The sequence below is a fragment of the Salmo trutta genome, chromosome 29 (genome assembly GCF_901001165.1).
Source record: "Salmo trutta chromosome 29, fSalTru1.1, whole genome shotgun sequence".
Classification (NCBI taxonomy): domain Eukaryota; kingdom Metazoa; phylum Chordata; class Actinopteri; order Salmoniformes; family Salmonidae; genus Salmo; species Salmo trutta.
Genome location: NC_042985.1, coordinates 30,626,454 through 30,643,509, shown reverse-complemented (window position 1 = coordinate 30,643,509; position 17,056 = coordinate 30,626,454). Strand labels below are relative to the sequence as shown.

General features: G+C 45.2%; 1 protein-coding gene across 5 annotated transcripts in view; it reads left to right on the top strand.

Moving 5' to 3' along the window:
• Positions 1-17,056, top strand: part of apba2b (amyloid beta (A4) precursor protein-binding, family A, member 2b) — a 68,850-nt gene that overhangs the window by 36,940 nt on the left and 14,854 nt on the right. For 4 of the 5 annotated variants that reach the window (XM_029721716.1, XM_029721717.1, XM_029721713.1 and 1 more), the window contains exons 3-4: positions 12,997-14,334; positions 16,128-16,208. In XM_029721716.1, the coding sequence (XP_029577576.1) occupies positions 13,018-14,334; positions 16,128-16,208 (1,398 nt within the window). In that variant the 5' untranslated portion in view covers positions 12,997-13,017. Of the gene's footprint in view, positions 1-10,156; positions 10,176-12,996; positions 14,335-16,127; positions 16,209-17,056 lie in introns of those variants that run through there. The other variant, XM_029721715.1, reaches the window with a different exon arrangement.

The window sequence follows — 17,056 nt, the reverse complement described above, 5'->3', positions numbered from 1 at the left end:
CATATGTTGTCATATGTGCCGAATACAACAGGTGTAGGCTTACTGTGAAATGCTTGCTTACAAGCCTTTTAACCAACAATGCAGTTTTAAGAAAATGAGAGTTAAGAAAAGATTTACAAAATAAACTCAAGTAAAAAAAGTTACACAATATAATAACAATAACGAGGCTATATACAGGGGATACCGGTACAGAGTCAACGTGCGGGGGGTACAGGCTAGTCGAGGTAATTTAAGTAATATGTACATGTACTGTAGGTAGAGTTAAAGTGACTATGCGTAGATACTAAACAGTGAGTAGCAGTAGTGTGAAAAAAAGGGGGGGGGGGTCAATGTAAATTGTCTGGGTGGCCATTTTTTATTATTTGTTCAGCAGTCTAATGGCTTGGGGGTAGAAGCTGTTAAGGAGCCTTATGGACCTGGACTTGGCATTCCGGTACCACTTGCCGTGCGGTAGCAGAGAGAACAGTCTATGACTGGGGTGACTGATAATTTTTGGGGCCTTCCTCTGACACCGACTAGTATAGAGGTCATGGATGGCAGGAAGCTTGGCCCCAGTGATGTACTGGGCCGTACACATAACCCTCTGTAGTGCCTTACGGTTGGATGCCGAGCGGTTGCCATACCAGGCGGTGATGCAACCGGTCAGGATACTCTCGATGGTGCAGCTGAAGAACTTTTTGAGGATCTGGGGACCCATGCAAAATCTTTTCAGTCTTCTGAGGGGAAATAGGTTTTATCGTGCCCTCTTCACGACTGTGTTGGTGTGTTTGGACCATGATAGACCGTGCCTATAGTAATGAATTAATACTGCACCATTCAACTGAGTACATTACGTGTATTAGTGATTCATTCCAAAACTGTACTGTAGACTATGTAGGAACTGGACATGATTTCAGTTTTAGTCGTAATATACTGCAATTTCATTTTTTTTCTTCTTTATCCCAAGATTTGGAAGCACTCCCAAACACTGGCCTAATCCTCCATCAAATATGATTAAACTGAGGTTATCCTTTCTGAGTCCCAACCACACATTTTAATTTCCCCCCAAAAAACATTTTAAAAAGCTAAGCAAACATCAAAGCAGAACTGTTTATATATTGTTTGACCAAGCCCTTTTGGTTTTCCTTCTAAAACTCCAGCATGTTACGACCTACTCAGTGCAGCGGCTCAAACCCCAGATGGCTGACAGGAAAGACCAGATTTAAACATGCGACTGCAGTGACAGCTCTTTGTGTGTGTCTGTGTGTGTGCGTGCGTGATGCAAGTGACAAAGATGGAGTAACCAACAAAAAGCTTTAAAATGGAGAATAGCGAGAGTGAGACATGCTGAGTAAAAAAGAGTGAGAGAAGCAGAGATCAAAACATAGCTGGAGACAGAGGAATTATCTGGTAGCTGCCACTGTGGTTTTCCTTTCACTCTCTGATCCTGCTCCCAAGTGCTTATTCAGAAACACACACGTTCATTTTCTTGACAGTCCTCTCAAGGCCGCTGTCAATTTTTTTACTCCTTTTGTCTTGAGTCGTTTTGAGGCCATCTGTAGCATACATTGTGCCCAGTGTCAGCAGCCTGAGAGGGGGTGGTGGTGGTGGGCTGTGGGTAGTGGGGGGTCCTGCCCAGGGCTCTGAGTGTTATTGTTGCCCAGTGGTCAGTGGTGTCGGGGGGCCGGGTGACAGTGTGCCAGGCTCTCAGCAGGCTGCTGTTCACTGTGGGTTAGTGTGTGTGTCTAAGCCATACTCACTTCTCTCCCCAGCCATCCCAGGGCCGTGTGTGTGTGTGTGTGTGTGTGTGTGTGTGTGTGTGTGTGTGTGTGTGTGTGTGTGTGTGTGTGTGTGTGTGTGTGTGTGTGTGTGTGTGTGTGTGTGTGTGTTACAGGACAACAGGTGTGTGTTTCCGTATTGCTGAGATGATGATGGACCTCAGCTTTTACAACGGCACTTCCTCTCTCTAACAATGATGAGCACAATAAACCAATAGCATGTGTGCTAATAACCCTGTTCATAACAGCCATAACACCTCAGGGTATTCTCCTCTGTTCCCTCTGGCTCATCTGCATGGAGGGGATCCAGCTGGCAGTAGCAGGCACCGATCAAACCTTCCGTGTTAGATGGTCCCCAGTACCTCTCCCTCAGGGGCCATTACGCTCTGTGTTCAGCACCGTGGAGCGGAGCTGTCGTCAGGCAGACTTTAAAGAGCGCCGGAGTTCTGTACCGATAGATAACAGAAAGACACACCCTCTTCAGAGGAGCAGAGGGTTTTACGGTCACAAAATGACCACAACATACCTTCAATGCTATAGGAGCAGCAGAATGTAGATGGGCTATATTGTTATTATTATTATTATTACAATTATTATGTTAGTTTCAGCTCTTATCTTTGGCCAGCCTCCTCATCCGTACCCTCTGGGTCCTTTCCGTCTTATCTTGCTCTGCAAACATCGAAAGGTATTCATGATACTGGTTGGCTCGCTGTCCATCCGGGAGATTAGCAGGTGCTGCAACGCCAACGGTCGGCTGTCAAGCACTGGAGGGAAAAAGCGCTGAAGACCTACCTCAACTGTGTATCTGGCAGCAAGATGTGGGTCTTAGCCAAGACGCTTCAGTTTGTTAGTTGTGTCCTTCAGGGAATTAATTAAAACCATTATACTCAAACCTACTTTCCTCTGAAAGGTTAATTCAACCTTTTCATTCTCCCTTCAGGCTCCCAGTAACGAGTTGGCCACTCTGTCAACCATGTTGGTGTTAAGGTTGGGAAAAAGCCTGTTGAATACAAATACAATTAATCAGTGAAGTGTCTAGCACGTCAATGAAGGAGCGACGCGTTTGAGGCTGCAGATCTAGACTGAGGGTAAAGCACGAGGGCTTTGTGGTGTGGCTGGGGTCTATCTCGGGTGACCTGACCCATGAAAACAAAGAGTTGCCGTGGTGACTGAGTAGGCGTGTCAGGATCCTGGCGGCAGTGCCAGGAGGACGGACGGGTGGGCAGAAAGACGGGAGGTTTGGGCTGGGTGCTTGTGTTAGGGCCTCTCCTCTCTCTTTCTCCATTTCTCTCTCTCTCTCCTCTGTCTGTCTCTCTCTCTCTCCCTGCAGTATGTGGGAGGCTGGGGAGAGAACACTGAATCGCAATAAAACTGAAAGATGGAGCCTTCCCTTTTCTCGCTCAGCACAGGCGCAAAGGCTTTCTTATAACTATGTGATAACAATACATCACTAGTGGTGTAAAACCTAAATTGAACCACAAATTGTTATGGTAGTGTGATATAACGACACATCCTTTCCCAGATAGATAGAGAAGTGATTCATTAATCCAGCTATAGTTACAGGCACCAAGGAGGTGACTTTACCGTGGCTGTAATCGAGGACGGTGACAGAATAATAATGGCCATGGTGAGTTGGTGAAAGACCACGAAGTCAGACTGGAGGCTCATTCATTAAGGAAGTAGGGAAGGGCTTGTGCATATCGTAAAGCTGTCGGAAGGGAGAGAATAAGAGTTCAATTTCCCACTTTGAGCACCGACACAAAGCCCAAACTCTGTTAGATTTAGTGTCAGGTTCACAACACTTAGTAGGGTTGTCACCATAACAGTATCGTGAAACTCAGTCCTAATGTTGGAAACAAGCAGCCTTATGTTGTCACCCAGAATCACATGTATTTTCCAAGCTATAATACACAGTATGTTACATACTGTAGGTTTTTAAAGGGCCAAAGAGTTTAGTCTGCTTTGTTATTCTTTTTGTCATGGAAAATCCGGTATCGTTGTATCGCCATACTAGTAGTGTCACAACCTTAGCACTTAGATTGAACAGATTTTCAGAACCTCAAGAAGTTTGGGATGTGTGGTGTGGTGTAGAGAGAACAAAAGATAACTTTTGAGAGGAAACAGTCTGTTTGTGAAAAAACATTATGGTCTTATTTCTCTGAAGTGTAGACTGTGTTGAGTGCCCTTTACCAAAGCAGACTTTAATACAAAGTACAATTTTACTCTGGAAGTGGCAAGCAGAAGGTAGCCAGGACTTCATCTTTAAAAGGAAAATATTCCTTCCACTGCACTTTGTTCTCTCTGTGAGAACTCGGAGGCCTTTTTCACTCTGCCCATGAAAAGTTCATTACTTCCTTTCAAGAAGGCATTTAAATGCATCAGACCTAAAACTATCTGTTGTGAGTGATACTGATAAAGAAAACCAGCCTGTTTAAGACTTGGAGATGGGAGTGAAATGTGAAGCGTATATTAAGCAGACCTGAGCATTACAAACACACAGCTAGCACACAGCTAGCCCAGATACTTAGCCCACCCAGTGTGCATGCTGTGTGGACTATTGGCCTCAGACAAATGCACTTACTCCAGAGGAGCTTCTCCGTGAATTTCTCCTTTTAAAGTCTCATTTTTCCAGCTGACTACATTTCATGACTTTAATTTAGTCTTTAATGACTCTGGCATGCTTGATAAAGCAAGTCATTAAAATGTGTTGTAAGGCATCAGAAGAAGGGGTACAGGCCCACTAATACTGTTCTCTACTCTCCTCTCTGCCTTACATTTAGAGGACCAATAGCATCTAGAAATACCGATTTGGCAGACTTGATTTGTTCCAGTTAAATACCATGATGATGTTTGCCATCCCATCCCCATGGCATACATCTTAAATGATAATTAGCTTATTAGTGATGATGTAAATATAGGGTACAATTTATTTGTTCCAGTGGTAAAATCCATGTTGCAATACTTATCAGCCAAAGATATGCTAGAGTGTTACTGTAGCTAGCATTGGAAAGCATCCTCTTCTCCTGACCCTGGAAAAGCACTGTGGGCTCTGCTCTGTTCTATTCCACCATTGTTTAAGCCTGTTGTTTTGGTTTTCTGGAATAAACAATGGGCAGCACTTAGGGGGCTTAAGGCACAGCCATTAGTATTCCTCAGCCCTCTGCTCCTCACACAGAGGGATGTGGTGGTCCCTGCCTTACTGAATGCCTGCCTCCCTCCCTGCCTGGCTTCCATCTCCTCTGCCCTAAGGCACAGGAATCGGGAGGGACCCCGTCCCAGTCCCCTCGCTCGTGAGCGACGGAGAAGAGGTATATTGAGGCATTTGTCAGCCAAACAAGGAAGGCATCACAGACTATTTTGAAGCTGTAGCTCATCCACAGATGTACTTTCAGTAAGTCTCTTCATATGAGGAAGCCAGTGAGTGCTCCTCCCCAGCTGAGTCTCTCTCAAATCACTTTATTGCGATGCGGCACGGAGTCTTGAGTGCTGAGCAAACCGGGCTCTGCAGGAGAGGGATCATCTCACGGGGACCAACCCCCCCCCCCCCCCCCCCCGCTTATCACGCTCTCCCTTGTTCAGTTCTCTGCTCATTACCACTTGATTGGCTTATTTGTGTCCTACATTCACTTTCAGGACCGTGTCCATTCTATTCTAGTCGTGTGGGTACTGGTAGCTAATACTGTACCAGGGAGAAGAGGTTCACAGTGGAATGGTGGTGCAGGGACTGATGATGACTGTATGGGTTCATGTATTATAATTATGTTATGACTAAATCTCAGTGTGCTATGCTTTAACCTTGATGGGCCAGTGGCAGGGTGAAATTAGTGTGTCTCAATTTGTACCATCACCATGCCCTGAGGCTGCTGCAGTCATCATGTAGGTTCACCTCTGCACTGGGACCTCAGCTGGTTCACACTAATGACAGCTTTCTCTCTATCGCCTTCAGCAAGTTGTGTGCCTGGCTGGAACTCAAGGGCCAGACAAAGGGCTCTAAATTTAGCAAATACACAAACGCACACACACTAACTAGGGCTGCTGAAGAGGAAGTCGAATCTTCCCTCAACACGCCTACCTTGCTTCCTGTACAGTATATATGGGAATATTCCACTGACTTAATTATAGTCTACTATAAATCTACATGTGTTTATTGATCAGTCAATCCAAGATTTCACCTGGAGTGAAAATATTTCAAGGAAAACCATATGAACAATGTTCATAGTAAAGAAGTAAAACAGTAACCATGGATGCTAAGTGTAATGATGGTGCAGGGAACATACAGTTTGTATCAGATATCTGTCTATAGATGCTGTCTGGGGAGAATTGGCCTCCAAGGAGTTTTCACCCAATCAGGTGCTGTGTGGAACCTATTGTTTTATTCATATCTCTTACCCAAACATACAGTACCAGTCAAATTTTGGACACCTACTCATTCAAGGGTTTTTCTTTATTTGTACTGTTTTCTAAATTGTACACTGGGGTGGCAGGTGGCCTAGTGGTTAGAGTGTTGGGCCAGTAACCGAAAGGTACAAATCTGTCATTCTGCCCCTGAACAAGGCAGTTGACCCACTGTTCCTAGGCCGTCATTGTAAATAAGAATTTGTTCTTAACTGACTTGCCTAGTTAAATAAAGGTAAAATAAAAAAGAATAATAGTGAAGACATCAAAACTACACATATGGAATCAAATCAAAATCGTGTTAAACAAATCAAAATATATTTTAGATTCTTCAAAGTAACCACCCACACACACACACACGCTTGATGACAGCTTTTGACTGGTACTGTATACAGTGGCATGCGAAAGTATTCACCCCCCTTGGCATTTTTCCTATTTTGTTACCTTACAACCTGGAATTAAAATAGATTTTTTTTGTGGGTTTGTACCACCTTTTGCAGCAATTACAGCTGCAAATCTCTCTATAAGCTTGGCACATCTAGCCACTGGGATTTTTGCACATTCTTCAAGGAAAAACTGCTCCAGCTCCTTCAAGTTGGATGGGTTCTGCTGGTGTACAGCAATCTTTAAGTTATACCACAGATTCTCAATTGGATTGAGGTCTGGGCTTTGACTAGGCCATTCCAAGACATTTAAATGTTTCCCCTTAAACCATTTGAGTGTTGCTTTAGCAGTATGCTTAGGGTTATTGTCCTACTGGAAGGTGAACCTCCGTCTCCGGGTCTCAAATCTCTGGAAGACTGAAACAGGTTTCCCCTCAATAATCTCCCTATATTTAGCACCATCCATCATTCCTTCAATTCTGACCAGTTTCCCAGTCCCTGCCGATGGAAAAACATCCCCACAGCATGATGCGGCCACCACCATGCTTCATTGTGGGGATGGTATTCTCTGGGTGATGAGAGAGTGTTGGGTTTGTGCCAGACATAGCATTTTCCTTGATGGCCAAAAAGCTCAATTATAGTCTCATTTAATCAGAGTACCTTCTTCCATATGTTTGGGGAGTCTCCCACATGCCTTCTGGCGAACACCAAACATGTTTGCTTATTTTTTTCTTTAAGCAATGGCTTTTTTTCTGGCAACTCTCTGTAAAGCCCAGCTCTGTGGAGTGTACGGCTTAAAGTGGTCCTATGGACACAGGCATGGAGGTGCAGTAAATCCTCAGCAAATTGTATTACCTCTCTGCCTGTTAAATTGAAATCATGCATCATAGCACTGCAATCTGATGTGATGTGCAGGAGGCCCTGTGTTGGGGATCTAAAGAAATGTCTGCATGTGCCTAGGAACAGGGCAGCTTTTAACAAGGCACACCAAACGTTCTGTTTTTCATAATACTGTAAATATTGAAGGACACATCTCCTGTTAACCTAACAGTAGGAATCATTACGGTGGTAGAAATGAGTAATGATGCACCTACTCATTTAAGACTCTCAGGAGCAATTCCCCGATTGTTGATCCATTTTGCGATTGATTTTCATCTGTTATTCTGCTCAAAACATTCAGTATGTAACATCCTTTTGTAGGTGCAAAACGCCTTCTACTTGAACCGCTTTGAATCTCCCCAGTAATACACCTAATATAAAACCTTTTAACACCTCTGTTTCTTTGTGCAGTAGGAGAGAGCGGTGGGGGGGAGGCACGGACACAGCTGGGAATGACAACAATGTGTCTCTGCAGGGCACCATAGAGAGATGGGTTAATAGATAGTTAACTGTGTTCTGCTCAGGCGCTGTACTACTATGGCTGACTCCTGTAAAAGACCCCCGTTAGTCTCCATCATGTAGACAGTTTGCTTGTTTAGTTGTGTTTAACTATGGGGCAAAGCAGATGGGGTTGGCTTAGATTATTGACACCATGTAAACTATATTTTGTCTCCAATATTTATTGAAAACATAAGTACATTTGCACAATGAGCACTTGTTGTCTCTCAAATACTTTCTAACGGTTGTTGGTTAGCTAGCTAGTGATTTTTTTTGTTTTGTTGCCATATTAGCATAGACGTGACATTAGTAAAAACACCTCAAAACAAGACGGATGGGTATCAAGAACAAGATAAAACTAGCTGAAACGAGCCACCTACGATTCCCCACATGGCAGTTTCTTGTCATCGTTGCTAGCTATCTGGCCATCCAGAATCACAACACACTGCCTTCTGCCCCATTGAAGGGTGCGCATTGTTTTCGTGACTTGTCAGCTAACCCGTCTATAGACACTTCCATTTCTTTTGGGTGTCTGTTGGTCATACTTTACCCTGTACAGAACAGTGGTGTGTGAGACTGATCTTTGACCATGATCCTGTCATGTGTGGAGTGTAGTTTTCTACGGTGGGTGTTGATCAATAATCTGATAGGTTTCTCTCTTGCAATGTGAGCAAGATGCAGTGCCAGTTGAAAGGACAGAGAGCTGCCATGTTCAGCACGTTGCAGCGATGGAAGCTGAAAGGACAGAGAAAACACACTGCAGCTTGTTTGGAAAGGAAGTGATTAAGCCATTCTATTGGGGTTTACAAAGGAGGCGTTTTACATATCTAATCAAATAAGCGCTGAAGTGCAATTACTAGCATGATTAGGGCCAATTAGTTGGGATCCATTTCACTGTTGTTGCGTGCAATACGATATAGGCGCTGCCTATGCCACTGTTTCTGTTAACACCAGTCTTGCTTTAATTTTGTCCGTACTGTACTTCCAGCAAGCTATAGGCTCATTTAAATAAATCCAGTAGAATATAAACATTATTGTTTCCTTGTTGTCAAGTTAAGAGTTAGAATGGTTGGGCTGCTGTGAAAGAAGCAGATGAACCTCCTCCACAGGTAGAATACAGTAAGTCATATTAAGAAAAGCATGGGCATGGACAGTAGGTGTGTTACACAAAGATACTGCATAAGCTCCTATATCACGTGGGAACAGCCATAGAGAAACCACTTTGATATTCCTCTCTTGACATACATTTTAGAATGTCCTAATTATAGGAAGCACAAGGGAGAAAACACATATTGTACCGTCGTGCTGTTTTTATGAGCTTTCCAGTCATTTCCTCACTGTGACGCTCATAGTCACTATTCTAATTAAGGCTGCTTGTTCAAAAAGGACCAACTGTGATTTGTACCAGGGTTTAGTCGTCAGGCCTGTCACGTGTTTTACTGCAATCAGATGAGGGAGACTTGGGACTTGGACACAATAGGCCATGTGGCACTGGCTGGTGTCAGGATTCACATTGACATGGTTCTGTGTCGTTCAGGGGATGATATCTTTGTGAGAGGAGTAGTCTATGGGAAAAAGGTTGAACGGTATGTAGATCGTTCTGCGTTATATTTCATTTTGAATTAGGGGTATACCAGGGGACAGAATACAAATTGCCCTGAACAGGTAGGACAGATTTCTTATGTATTTGTTGTGATAGGTCGTCATTCACATGGTAATGTATTCAAATTCAATAAAAGCTGTCAAGTCTGTAATTCATACGGCTCAGCCCAAACAAAGCAGAATTTGGGAAAGCTATTTGGGGACTGGGAGGATTGAATGATTCACACCTCAGAAATTCTATTGATAGACAGGTAGACACACAGACACTCTGCACATACAAAATAGATCCAGGCAGACAGAATCCATTGAAGGAGAGGTAAAACATACACACTCTTGGTAGAAACACTCAGTCAACAGATTTATCCAGGGGTCATGTGGTGGATTTATTCAGAACCAAACAAAGAGGAGGTGAAAGGTCATTGGTACACATAGGAGGCAGTTACTCTTAGCTACCAATAATTGCCCATTGGGAGTGGCAAGGCAGGGCTGGACTGGCTGCCCGAGGATGCTGGAAATGATAGGGGGAGCAGGGGAGGAGCAGGGAGGGAGGAGCGTAGAGGAGAGCAGCTGGTGGGGGATGGGGTAAGCCAGGGCAATACGCCTGTATCACTACACGCCTGGCCTTCTTCAACACTACTACTGCTCAGGACCAGAGACAGAGGTAGGACATATAGTTCCATGCCTTATTATTGTTGCTCTTTATGAGTCTCTGCCAGTCAGATATCTACAGCATGTGTCAACTATCACATTTCTTATTGTACCCACTATGGCGATAGAGAGCTGGGTTGAATGGGGAATCATGTGTTCTGTATATGTGTTTGAACTTGCTCTCCCCATAGACTTTCCAGTGAACAGCCTCTTTGTCTAGCAACAGCATCAGCAGTATTACTCCGAGTCAGTCACCTGAATGGGTGGCCGTAACGTGGGTTGTGACTGTGAATGTGTGCTTTCGGAGCTACACCTCGTCCACGCCCAGACACAGCCTCCTGGCGGACAGGGAGGTGGGGACGGGACCTCTGCCTCCCTGTGGATGCTGGAGTGGGGGTAATTAGCCGTTGCAATCACCTCTGATGGCAAAACGTCAATATGGGCAGAGGGGGGGGGGGAGGAGAGAGAGAGAGAGAGAGAGAGAGAGAGAGAGAGAGAGAGAGAGAGAGAGAGAGAGAGAGAGAGAGAGAGAGAGAGAGAGAGAGAGAGAGAGAGAGAGAGAGAGAGAGAGAGAGAGAGAGAGAGAGAGAGAGAGAGAGAGAGAGAGAGAGAGAGAGAGAGAGAGAGAGAGAGAGAGAGAGAGAGAGAGAGAGAGAGAGAGAGAGAGAGAGAGAGGAAAGGAACAACAAAAGCCCCTCAGAGAGCAGCCAGTTGTTAGTGGCAACTGGTGGAGATGAGACAGGTGGAAGGAACATAGAGGAGAGGAGGAGAGAAAGTGGGACACCAGGTCAGTGTTCCCTCACTCTCTCTTTAAATCGCAGTATTTTAATCTAATGTTTTTGTGCCGGCACTCATCTTCACAGCCTTGTGTGTGTGTGTGTGTGTGTGTGTGTGTGTGTGTGTGTGTGCGTCCTCTATTAATGGCTTCTCACGTGATTTATACCATCCCTTCGCTGTTTGATAGCTTTTTAATGAGATTGTTGAATTTGTTTAGGGCCATGCGTGTAGAAGCACCAGAAATACCCCGACGTAATCGCTCCCTGCTCGCCTCGTGGCCGCACCCTAACAATGATTCGAGCGATCTGAATTAGGAGAATGATCCCAATCTCCCAGGCGAGCCATTCTCCACCCTGCCGTGTACAGATCAATACCAGTCCAGGTACTCTGGGAGACTGAACATCACGCCAATCTCTCCCGATCTAGGAGTGAATATTCACAGGCCTCTGTGTAGAGATGACCTCCATTTTGGGTATCGATTGTATGACTGTCAAAGTCCAATTAGCTTAAGGTAAAGGCAGGCTCCCTCTTTGTTTCATTCTCTTGCCTCAGACGTTTGTCCGTAGGCCAAACACAACTCAATGCAAAGCGCTGTATTGAGCAGAGTTCTGTATTGTGCCAAGGCTAATGCAGTAGTGCCAAGTAAGCACTTAAATGTGGGTGTGGGTAAGCTACTCGAGAACCTGTCTGCCTCCAATAGCAGTAATTGATCAGGTCTTTCAGTGGTGAAGAGATCCTGTGTCCAGTCGCAGGTTGAGAGAAAGAGAGAGAGGCTTTTGTGTTCAGCAGGGGAATCGATGTGTATCAGCCATTTGTAAAGGCATTGATGCTATGTTAGGATGAGTTAGACCTAACTTAGAGGTATGCACAGAGCACTGACTCTTTGTTTTGTCAGACTAGTTCTCCTGATCTTTACCACAGTGAGGTGCACATGATGGTTTGGAACGGTTTCCATACTGAGATCAATGCTTCTACGGTGCTAGTTGTAATATGCTGGGGTGTGTATGTGGTTAAAAGCCTTTTATTTATTTTATTTTATTACTTTCTTTTTTAAATGTAAGGGGTCGATCAGCTTTAATATTGTAGATAGATTGTGCCTTCCATCAATGTAATTGTCTGCATCCTTTCCAATCCCCCATATACTATATATATTTTTAGTAAATACATATATATATATATATATATATCTATTTAAAAATATATAATATTTTACTTTATTATTTTCCCCTAAGGCTACCACCCCTGACCCTAATTGGAGTAAACTAATGGACAGCAACACTTAGGTTTCTACTTCCAGCTTATAAATACTATATACATTTTACGGACATAACTATTGTCAAAATATACTATCTTGGTTGTATCCCCCATTTATATAACATTCTATTGATTGCAAGAATTTTGTATAATCATTTAAATGGAAAAACATCTACGTTTTGAATCCGGCGTCGTTTTGTGTATCATTTCAAGATCCATGTGCCATGGAATTGGAACATAAAAAATCACTTCCTAACTATTTTGCAATCTATATGACACAGCTGTCAATTTTTGGTCCTTATTAAATGAACCTTGTATACTTTATTTTTTTTATTCCTAACACTTTTCTTTTAACCAAGTTTGGTCTTTAATGCAGTGCCGACAGACAACTTCCTTACTTTCTCCCCCTTCCACTTGCCTCTTCCATTTTTGCGGTAATACTGAAATGAGTTGCTTGTAATTTTGGGTAGAGCAGTTGTTCAAAAGCCTTTATTGGTTCCCTCACTACGTCTTTTTGTTTTGAATGTGATGATGAAAAGCTAAACATTCACCGTGCCTTTCCTTCCTTCCTGTCAGTCATAGTGCATCTGTAATTGGCCCTAACAGGTTTTCACAGTCGGACAACAGAGTGGTTAACTCTCTCACTGTGTCTATTAGGCTCACTCACTGGAGGGCATAACACTTAGAAAACTTTTCATCTTTGGAGCCGTCCTGCACTGTATTTCATTGAAATGTTGTTTGTGATGATTGTACTGTAGCACTATAGCTCTAATGGTGCGGTTCTGTCTTTCTGCCTTCTGTAGGACTGAGGACCGTTGAGATGCATGGCTTGTAAGCAGCCAGCGCCTGCGATGGCTCACAGGAAGAGGCCAGGGACCAGCGGCTCCAACTGCAGCATGGTGGAGCCCCCCTGCCCCGCCGCCTACCCCCCAGAGCAGCACAGCCAGGAGCATGAGGAGGGGCCGGGGGAGGAGGAGGAGGTCCACTACTGCCGCCAGCAGGGCCTGGAGCCAGAGCTGACGGACAGCCGGCCGGACACACCTACTACACCTGAGCTGGAACACGAGCATGAACACAGCCATGACCACGATCACCCAGACTGCCACGGCCATGATGACCACAGTCACAGCAACGACCATGCAGAGTGCCATGGCCACGACCGCGAGCATGCAGACTGTCACGGTCACAGTCACGACGATGTAGACTGCCACGACCACGGCCACGTCCACAGTCACATCAATGACCACGACCATGCAGGCTGCCACGGCCACCGTCACGACCACGCTGACAGCCTGGACGGGGACTCCAGCTCTGACTATGTGAACAACACCTCAGAGGAGGAGGACTATGATGAAGGTCTGCCAGAGGAGGACGAGGGCATCACCTACTACATCCGCTACTGCCCTGAGGATGACAGCTACCTGGAGGGCAGCATGGACTGCAACGAGGCCGAGGCTGACTACACCGCCAGCACCGTGCAGCACGTCCGGGCTGAGCCCCCGGGCGACACAGACGAGTGCCAGGAAGCGGTGGAGGAGTGGGTGGAGGGAGAAGGGGGGGTGGAGGTGGGGGAGGTGCGCTGTGAGGTGGTGGAGCAGGACCCAGATGAACAGATCTACGACGTCCTGGACCACCACCCACACCCCGCCGCCGTCCTGCACGAGTCCCCCCCACCCACAGAGGAGGAGGAAGAGGAGGAGGTGAGAGCTGGGGTTGCCTACACTGGGGACTACTATGGCCCAGAGGAGGACAATGGGAACTCCGTGGTTCACGTACCGCGGTCTCCATACCGTGGCCGTAAGGTGGTAGTGGAGGGGGAGACAGGGGAGGAGGCGGAGGAGGACATTGACCAGATAGTGGCAGAGATCAAGATGAGTATGAGCATGGGTAGTCTGAGCAGCGGTGGCACTGACCAGAGCCCTGACGAGCTGGTGCAAGACAGCGTACCCAGTGACTACCACGCTCCTGAGGCCCACGCCAAGCCTGAGCCTGCCCCCTACACCCCAACCCCACACCGCCACGACAGCAGACCCAAGTCCCTCAACCTCCCCTCCACACGGCACAACAACCCTGAGCTCCAGAGGGGCTTCAAGGTTCATTCCCGCACCCCGGAGGAGCGACAGCAGTGGGCTCAAGAACAGGTGAGAGGGAGAGGCCATTTTGTTGGGTATTTTCTATACACACTCATTGAATCTCCTCTATTGATATGATGTGAATGACAAGTCAGACGTACAGTTTAGGTGATGTGTTGAGAAGGTTGTCAGAATAGAAATCCAACGTTAATGTCTCATCCAAATTTTACAGGGAGATCAAGGACCGAGTGGTCAAACTGATTTTCAGACTTCATTTTTTCAATTCAAAGTTTCCGATTCCTCTAACACTAATCTCCCGGATAAACTTGACTTTGGTTTTTAATCGTCTAGATTTTGTGGCATTTACCAAAGTATTAGTTTTAGAAGGTCTATAACCAACTCTAAAACCATGGTCCTTCTTCTTTACACTTTACCCGAGTGGGGGATGGTCCAATGCCGTCAGGGAGAGGTCTGTGTAGACTAACGTTATACATTAAAGGTCAAATCGTGGGGCTGCTTATATTTGTCCTGTTTCATTCATGTACAAGTGTGTAACCTTGTACAGTGTGTGGTGAAATGGAAATGCATGTCCCACTCCCTCCGAGGCACCCTCGTAGAGTGGGGTAACGACGTGTTTAACACAGCGGGAGACAGAAGATGTAGAGCCAGGTTATGTTCAGATTCTGGTGCAGACCGATGCCATTGGAACTGATTAAAACAAGATTTGCGATAGGGAGATATTTATTATGTGTGAGGTGGTTGACAGACAGGTTATTGCATTTTAGCTATAGTGCAGCTAGTGAGACCCATCCCCCAGCCACAGCCAGACACCTTGAGATCCCCTCTCCATCTCCCACGCCCACTGCCCTCATTCAGATCCAGCCGGTTCTTGTATTCCACACAGACGCCTCTTCCTGTCCTCCACCCAGCCCCTCTCTGTGTTCTACCATACTCGCCCCCAGCCCAGCCAGATGGTGAGGTGTGGGGAGAGCCTGTGTGTGTGCCCTGCAGTATGGGATGGCAGCATGCTGATACACACCTGCTCCACCATGGTGTGTTATGTGTGTGTGGTTGTGTGTGTTCTCTTTACTGTGATGTTGGAGAGAAATGGGACAGGCCACATAACTGGATTATATTGGAAGCAAGCACATATTGTGCAGAACAGTCACTGACGACAACAAATAAAGAAAATCTACTGCCCCGGTTAAATTCGGTGACCGTTTGTGATTTTACGCAGCAGTTGTAGATGCTTTGCTAAATGCTTTCAGCGTTCAGGTACTGTGATTAAGGCTCACGGAAGTGTTTGAAAACATCAGATTCAGGCTGGATACTTCCTCAGGGCAGAGATTTGTTTCATCCTGTCACACAAATGGATCTGATTTTTAATTCATTACCGTGTGCTCAAGCTGTTGTGTAGATGTTGAATACTAATCAGGACTTTGCGCTGTGCCGTCACTGCAAAAAGGATTGTTGAGTTATGTAAATATGAAATGAGAGCAGTTTCATCATCTTTAATTTCATCAGTGTCATGCTTTGCTAAGTAAATGTGAACTGCCACGACTATAGCGGTACGCAAGACAACATGTTGTCGTGTGTGTGTGTGTAATTCACAGAAACACGTGTTACTGAACTCAGTTCATGTCTGGTAATAGCTTGACCTTATTCTTTTCCCCCATTACAACTACTCTCTTTTCTCCGACCCATAGAGAAATGTATGGGACTGTATTACTAATGTATGTTAGCTGTAGCTCCCTCAGAGACCAGTCCTTTTCTTTCTTCATTTCTACTGTCTGCTTGGAAATGTGTTATTAACTCTCTGTTGCCCGCTGGTCCCTGTTTAACCCCTGGTTTAACCTCCACAGATGACCAACGGTGCGGAGCAGCCCAGGAAACAGCAGCGTTCTGACCTCAACGTGCCGCTGGAGAACAACAATGTCCCGGAGGTAAACTGTCTCTGTCTGCAGTCCAAACTTATTGCGACAGATGATATTATGTGGAATACATAGCAGTATTATTACTGTCCTGTGCTTGTCCTTCAGAGCCGGTGTCATGGGTGTGAAGGCATTTTCTTCAGATTATTATCATACAGATGATTTATCATCAAATTCATCTTTATTTATACATCAGATTTCAGACATGGAAGGCAACACAATGTGCTTTACAGGGAAAAATAAATAAATAATAACAATGAAAATAAAAACTGTATCCCAAAGGTTAGCTAGCTAACATTGAACCTGGTTGGTTAGCTCCCAGCAGATTCATGCAGGGTAGTAACGACATGATTTGGCACTATGCTCATTGTTGTTTAACTAGCTAACGTTATGTGATGTGTGTGATCTTACACGTTGTTTACTTAGCTAGGTTAATTGTTTACCTAGCTAGCTAGCTATATGGCCGGTGTCAGTAAACGTCGGCAAAAAAGCAGAATGAAATTGTTGCCAGCAGAGCTGGTTAGGCTGTTTTCATGTTATCCAGAGGTAAACTAATCATTGGCCAGAGCGTCAAGTGTGCGCTCTGAACGCTCCGAGGGTGAAACGAGATGGGTGGGGCTAAAGCTTAAGATGGTGTGAACGATGCTGAATGGGTGTAGACAAAGAAGAGCTCTTCACCAGATACCAAAACATTCAAAGGCCATTTTCTCAAAAGTGAGTTTACAAGTTTATCAACTTTCACAGCAGAATTACTTTCCCGTTGTTCCTCAACTGCAGTGAATGATATACCATTTTGTAGCTCTGAGTCTCTACTTTTATCCAATGTAAAAAACACAATTTCCCAATTTTGCTACGCAAGA